This window comes from Argentina silus, assembly GCF_951799395.1.
Source record: "Argentina silus genome assembly, chromosome: X".
NCBI lineage: Eukaryota > Metazoa > Chordata > Actinopteri > Argentiniformes > Argentinidae > Argentina > Argentina silus.
This window is the reverse complement of record NC_139653.1, coordinates 53,218,086-53,225,585: the sequence shown is the minus strand read 5'-3', so window position 1 is coordinate 53,225,585 and position 7,500 is coordinate 53,218,086. Positions and strand designations below refer to the sequence as shown.

Genomic DNA, 7,500 nt, shown 5'->3' with positions numbered 1-7,500 from the left:
CATCTGAGTAACGCCTGCCGATCTAAAGTTAGGATTAAACCAGTAACCCCTGTCACTCCCGTACATCACCCTCTCCACCTCAACATCTGCAGACCTTCCTATACAACAATCAAGAAGTCAATCAATCAATCCATCCATCCGTCAATCAATCAATCAATCAATCAATTGCTCAGGTCAATGATCAGGTGCTCGTAGATCTGGGTTTTCCCCTTGAAGCTGGAGGCGAGCAGGAACTGCCGGTTGTCGATGGACACGGGGGAGAAGGCCCTGGGTGCCTGGATGTTCAGCTCCTGGAAGTGGACGAACTGGCCCTTCTGGACGTCCCAGCGGTACACCTGGGTGAAGGAGTAGTCGCTGCCCAGGATGGCGTACTGCCAGCTGCCCACGGTGAAGGGCTGGAACACCATGGAGCCGCGTGACGGCATGGTCTGCAGCTCCCTGAAGAGGGCACCGTCCCACCGCATCAGCTTGGAGTCGCCGATGAAGCGCGTCAGGCAGATGAAGAGGTCCCCTTTGACCTGGAAGTGCTTGACCGCGTACACGTCCTCCATTTCGGGGATGTCTGTGCGGCGGTCGAAGAGCTTGGCTCCTTTGTTCCACTGGTAGATGACGGGCCTCTGGGAGCTGCTGGACAGGACCAGGTGGGGCTTGGAGGAGATCTCCATGTACTCCACGTCCGTGTCGCGGTACCATGGGTGGAGGGACTGGTGGGAGTAGAACCCGTTTCCGTTCCACTTGTAGATGGTGGTGGAACCGGCCTTGGAGCTGTCCGCGATGGCGAAGAACGATTCCCCGTCGACACGGAACGTCTCCACGTCGTTGGGCTTGCGGATCTTGAGGATGTCAATGTCCTGGATCTTGATGAACTTGTTGGCGGAGGTGTCGCGCTTGTAGATGTGGGAGCCGCCGAACAGCTGAGCCACGATGATGAACAGCTGGTTGTCGATGACCAGGGGTTTGCAGATCACTGTGGAGGTGCCTGTGTGTGTGTGTGTGTGGGGGGGGGGGATAAGACAGAGAGAGAGAAGAGAGAAACTCAAGAGAAGGAACAGAGAGAGAAAAGAACATTAAAACATTGAGAGAGAGAGAGGAGACAGTGTGAGGAGAGGAAAATGAAAATAAAGTAAAATCATATTTTGATGTCAGTCATATGTATGCATGCCTCCATCTAGTGGTGAAAACGTGAGAAAATAACATCTCCATACAGTTTTAAAAAAATAAGTGGCTATGAATGAATTGATTTACATCAGCATGACGTGGTGTCCATTCACTTACTGTCAATGTCGTCGTAATCCCGGAAGACCATCTCCACATGATCCCACTCCAGAAAGCTGCATTTCCCGATAAACGGTTGAGCAAACACCACATACTGGTCATTCCCAAACGTAAACGACTCCACTGATATAGACTCAAACTTTAGAGACTGGTAGGAGGCAAACTCTACAAGAGAAACAATAAGACACCACAGGAGTTATATTTGGCAGTTAAATACCAAGTAGGGGACACAAGAAAAACACACCTGTGTACCTTACATCTGGCAAGTAGGTAGTGGTATTAAACAACGTAGGAACATGCAATGGATCTTATGGACACATTTACATGTTCTCTGTCCTCTATGGCTCAGCTGGTAGAGCATGGCGCTAACAATGCTTAGGTTGTGGGTTTGATTCCCACTGGGACCGTATGCACTCACTGCAATGTAAGTCGCTTTGGATAAAAGTGTCAGCTGAATGGCGTATATTATTACTGACACACAAACTATGCCCTGCTCCATTTGAATGATCTGTTGCAGTAATCAGCTATAGGACCTGGGCATGGTTGCTTTCTAAGCTCATTGGTTCCATTTTTACAAGTGGAGTAATTTTGTATGATAATAGTTGACCTGTGGTGATGCAGTCGAAGGACTGGGGCGCGAGGTCGTTGATCTTCTTGTCCTGGTGGGCAGCGGGGCCTTTACAGTAGATCTGATCCACGGTGGCGTTGGTGTGGAACATCCACTCCACCAACCACTTCAGCTTGCAGTCGCAGGTGAAGTGGTTCCCCCTCAGGTCTCTGAAGACAGTAGAGTCACATGAGTTAAGAGTAGAGTGTGGTTGAAGAATAAAATAGAATAGGATCTCTGTTGTACATTTGTTTGATAGAGGAACCCAGCCAGAGGGTTAGCATTCAGCATTATACCATGTAACCATGGGAACCAGTGTAATGACAGGATCACTCCCAACCCTCAGGGTTTGGGTTTATACCTGGAACCACAGTAATAGGAGGTATCCTAGAGGGGTGGCAGGTAGAGGTTAGAGAGGCCGGTCGCTGGTCCGATCCCCCCCCAGGAGGGAGCCGGATGTGAGCTGGTGACCAGAGGGTTGCTGGCATCATATCTAAGGTTGTGCCCTTGAGCAAGTTAACAATGGCTGACCCTGTGCCCAGAGCTCTGTTCTCCCTGGGGGGTGTGCATGTGTGTGGTCTCAGGGTGCAGAAAATACCACATTCCAAACAGTTGATTGGCAAATAAAATGTTTGTTAGTTAATTTCCATTTAATTTCATCTGAAGTCTGGAAACAGTGACAGCCTCGCTGGGTAGCAGCTAGTAGGGTTGCTTCTCTGTAGAGACGCGCTCAGAGGAGACTCTCATTAGGAACAGCCAGGGAGAGGAGACTCTCATTAGGAACAGCCAGGGTGAGGAGACTCTCATTAGGAACAGCCAGGGAGAGGAGACTCTCATTAGGAACAGCCAGGGTGAGGAGACTCTCATTAGGAACAGCCAGGGTGAGGAGACTCTCATTAGGAACAGCCAGGGTGAGGACACTCTCATTAGGAACAGCCAGAGTGAGGAGACTCTCATTAGGAACAGCCAGGGTGAGGAGACTCTCATTAGGAACAGCCAGGGTGAGGACACTCTCATTAGGAACAGCCAGGGTGAGGATAACTCTCATTAGGATCAGCCAGGGTGAGGAGAACTCTTGCTGTGTGTGATAGATTACCTCCTGTTCAGAGCCCAATCTCACTTTAATGATGTCAAATGTACCGGCCACTCACACTTTCGTCCAGTACTTAGTTGCTATGGAATAATTATGAGCAGTTCCATATTTAGCGCACTGCACAGGGAGATGGGTTAAGGAGCTACTGTCTTGCTGTAGGTAATGTACATCTTATTCAACAGTACAATTCATGCCTCTTTGTTTCATTGCAGTACCCGCTAGCCACAGTGACTGACTGAGACTTACACTTTAGTCAAGGCCTCCAGGCCCTTGAAGACATCTTTGGGCAGAGTCTCGAGATTGTTGAAGGCCAGGCTCCTATAGGTCAGATAGAGAAAGAAAATAAGCCTAAGGCATTCGGAAATTATCAATATATTTACACAATGACAGTAGAGTGTAGAACTGTTTTATGACTAGACACCTTTCTATGATATGGCATATTTGCTGGGGATTATGTCATGATACATGCAACTGCCTAGTGTTGTATGGTGCCAGGAAAAGTGCTTCTTGATGCTATTCCTATAGCAGAGTTTGAGGTAACCAAAGTGGTTATATTTAGTCTTCAGCCATACTGAGAAACCATAGATATCAAGTTACTGGCCTGTGTAATTGTCAGAGCTTGTTTAGAGCTAGGTTAGTTAGAATTAGTTAGGTTAGTTAGTTAGTTAGGTTAGTTAGATTTGGTTAGGTTAGTTAAGATGGGTCAATACATTTGGAGTGAGTGGTGAAGCCTGTTCTCTAGACTGAGTAAGTTAGTTTAATCTTGTTAAAATCAGTGTATTGTTGGTAGTATTCTTTGTGGCTATGTTACCTGAAGCCCTGGGACCTAGTTCCTCTTTGAAGCCAGTTGCTGTCAATCTCCAGTGGGAGGGCCTGAAACTATTCTGCAAGGTATTTAAGTCCTTACTCACCTTTGACAACAACTAAATACATTTGGAGTGAGTGGTGAAACCTGTCTGGTCGTTAACTGATCGTTAGGTGGGAGGGGCTGCAATCCTACTAAGTCAGCAATTACAGAATCTGTACTTCTATCCTGACAGTCAAAGAGCGACAGCCTCCTGACATTAAGACGTCATTAAGAGTCAATCTGTGGAGTCCATCGAGGAAGGCCTGAGAGAAAGGCCAAACAACTACGTATTTTTATTCTATTGGATTATTTTTTCACTATTCTGAGTGTATCGAGCGCTACCTACATCTTGTATCGCTCACAAACCCTCTATCTCTATACCAGCAAATATCACAATATGCTTTCTCCCCAATCCTGTTATTTCATCCCTCAGGAGGACACATAGACACTGCACCTCCCCTCGCAACCCCTTAAATCTAATCTACCACCATGCTCAACTGACCACGACCTAACTGTCGCAGAAGGACTTTGGAACTGCCAGTCAGCGGTCCGGAAAGCAGAGGTTATCTCAGCTTAAGCCTGCTTCATGTCTCTCCACTTCCTTGCTCTCACAGAGACATGGATTACACCGGAAAACACAGCTACTCCGGCAGCCCTCTCTGATGCCGACTCCTTTTCTCATTCCCCTAGACTCTCTGGTCGAGGGGGAGGCACAGGACTCCTCATCTCACCTACGTGGTCACATAATGTCCTTCCCATGTCACACCTGTCCATATCCACCTTCGAATTCCATGCTGTTTCTGTCACCTCCCCAGTCAAACTTCACATTGTTGTTATCTATTATTTTCCTCACTCCTCAACACACCTCCTCCCCTCCTCCCTCCTCCCTGTCTCTGCAGATGACTTTGTCACCTACTTTGATAAGAAGGTTGATAACATTAGCAGCCCTTTCTCTCTACCTCTCACCAACAATGCTACCTCTTCTCCCAAACCCACTGTGCAACACTCAGTCTCTGGTTTATCAGCTCTTTCCCCCCTCTCCCCTGATGATATTCTAAAACTGGTCACATCCAAGTGGGCAACCACCTGCCCCCTCGATCCTGTCCCCTCCCCCTTTCTCCAATCCATTTCCAAAGACCTCCTTCCGTTCCTTACCACCATAATCAATTCCTCTCTATCTACAGGATCTGTCCCAGCTGCCTTTAAGACAGCCAGAGTCAAGCCTCTTCTCAAGAAACCAACTCTTGACCCATCTGCTGTCCATAACTATAGACCGGTATCCCATCTCTCCTTGTTATCTAAAACCCTTGAACGTGTTGTCTGTAATCAACTGTCTTACTATCTCCTTCAGAACAACCTCCTTGACCCTCACCAATCAGGCTTTAAGGCTGAGCACTCTACTGAGACTGCTCTCCTTGCTGTCACGGAGGCCCTCCACTCTGCTCGAGCTTCCTCTCTCTCTTCTGTTCTCATTCTTCTGGACCTGTCTGCTGCATTCGACACAGTAAACCACCCAATCCTTCTCTCCACCCTCTCAGAATTGGGCATCTCTGCACTCTCCTGGTTTGCATCCTACCTGGCCGATCGCTCTTACCAGGTGACGTAGAGAAGATCGCTGTCCTCTCCACAAGCCCTCACCACTGGGGTCCCCCAGGGCTCCGTCACTCCGTCTCCCACTCTGACTCACAGGTGGCAACACGTGTCTCTGCATGGGATGTCAGCCTACCACCTCAAGCTCAACCTTAACATGACTGAGCTGCTCTACCTCCCTGGGAAAGCCTGCCCTCTCCAAGACTTCTCCATCACAGTAGAGAACTCCTCCCAGACAGCTAAGAATCTTGGGGTGATCCTTGACAACCACTTATCCTGCGCGGCGAACATCACAGCGACAACGCGCTCCTGTAGATTCTTCCTCTACAACATCAGAAGGATATGTCCATTCCTCATGAGGGAAGCAGCACAACTCTTGGTCCAGACATTTGTGATCTCCCGCCTTGACTACTGCAATACACTCTTGGCCGGTCTCCCTGCCTCCGCCATAAGGCCTCTGCAGCTCATCTGGTGTTCAATCTCCTCAAGTTCTCCAATGTCACCCCCCTCCTTCGCACCCTTCACTGGCTCCCGATAGCAGCCCGCATCAGATTCAAGACCCTGGTACAGCCCCTCTCTACTTGTAAGCAATGGTCAGTCCCCAAACCCCTGCCCGATCACACCACTCTTCCACCTCGGCTGGCCGCCTGGCACCGCCGCCTCTACGTGGATGCAGCAGTCGCGCTACTCAGTCACGGCTTTTCACTGTCCTGGCGCCTCGCTGGTGGAACGAGCTTCCCACTGCTGTCAGGACTGCAGAGTCACTAACTATCTTCCGCCGTAGACTGAAGACCCATCTCTTCAGGCTACATCTTAACTGTCCCTCCTTAAGACCTCTTCACCCCCATACCCCCCTGTGCAGCATTGTGACTGCCAATGGCCCCTGGTCCTGGCATAGATTTCTTTATCTTATGATGACTGTTGGGTAGATGATTCACTTACTTAGACAAATGTATTTGTTGTAAGTCACTTTGGATAAAGCCTAAATGCCAAATGTAAATGTCAATAGTCAACTTGGGATAATCACAACTGCTAGCATTACATGAGAGTGCGCTTTCTTTCTAATATAAATGCAAGTATTGTGTATATATTCGTTTGACCTTTTCTTTTACCAGAGGTCTAGATATCTGTTTATCAGTTTTATTCAGGTCAAGATATCTGTTTAACAAATAAGATCTGGCCAATAATTTAATTTTAATCTGGGGGAGAGGTAGCTTGTAAGCAGTGAGCGGTGAGCTCATCTGTAGGCTGATAACAGCTGGTGGTGAGGTAAAAGGCCTACGTGGGGATAGACTGGCTAAGCCAGCAATAAGAAGACAGTCGCTGCAGCTGCTTCTGGAGAACAATACTGACTAAGCACATACTTCTGGGAATATGTCAGGAACATCAATACACATTTATACACAACTCATTTACTGCATTTATTTTAAGTTTAAGACAGGGACTCTTCAATTATTTGTTGTATAAGTAGTAGTTTTAATAGTCTGTAGGTTATAAATGTTTATGTGTTTATATGCCTTTAATGCAGGGGTTCTCAAACTTGTTTGTCTCGCAACCCGAAATTCACATCAATAATTTCCTGTGACCCCAATTATGTGATTGGCTATGCCAACACATAGTAATGGTGTCCAAGTGTATTCTAATCGCCTAAAAGATCCTCTAATTGGTTGCATATGAACCCCAAAACACTGCAATATGTGTAGTTTGTGTATTTTTGATCAAATCAGGGGGAGACAGGGGACCCCACATGAGGTCCCGATCCCAAGTTTGGGAACTCCTGCTTTAATGCAAATGTATAGTAGTAATGAGTTTAAAATCATAGCGTCAGATCTTATGTATACTTACAGATGTACTAATGTTTTCAGCCCCCGGAAAGCATATGGTGATATGGACTTGATTTGGTTGTTTTCAATGAATCTGAAAAAGGTTTGTAAATTCAGCAGTGTAAATTAAACGAACATGGTTACTATGACAGGTAGGGTAGGACTCACGGAGAAGAGCTGTACTCACAGGTACTCCAGGTGAACATGGTTACTATGACAGGTAGGGTAGGACTCCCGGAGGAGAACTGTACTCACAGGTACTCCA

At 47.4% G+C, this 7,500-nt stretch overlaps 1 protein-coding gene across 1 annotated transcript in view; it reads right to left on the bottom strand.

Annotated features, from left to right (window-relative positions):
* LOC310823182 (leucine-rich glioma-inactivated protein 1-like) overlaps nt 1–7,500 on the bottom strand; it is a 12,214-nt gene that overhangs the window by 704 nt on the left and 4,010 nt on the right. The window contains exons 4-8 of the mRNA XM_083695944.1: nt 7,258–7,329; nt 3,222–3,293; nt 1,883–2,052; nt 1,276–1,440; nt 1–979 (exon numbers count right to left, since the gene is read on the bottom strand). The exon at nt 1–979 is cut by the window's left edge and continues 704 nt beyond it. Of these exons, the coding sequence (XP_083552070.1) occupies nt 162–979; nt 1,276–1,440; nt 1,883–2,052; nt 3,222–3,293; nt 7,258–7,329 (1,297 nt within the window). The 3' untranslated portion in view covers nt 1–161. The remainder of the gene's footprint in view (nt 980–1,275; nt 1,441–1,882; nt 2,053–3,221; nt 3,294–7,257; nt 7,330–7,500) is intronic.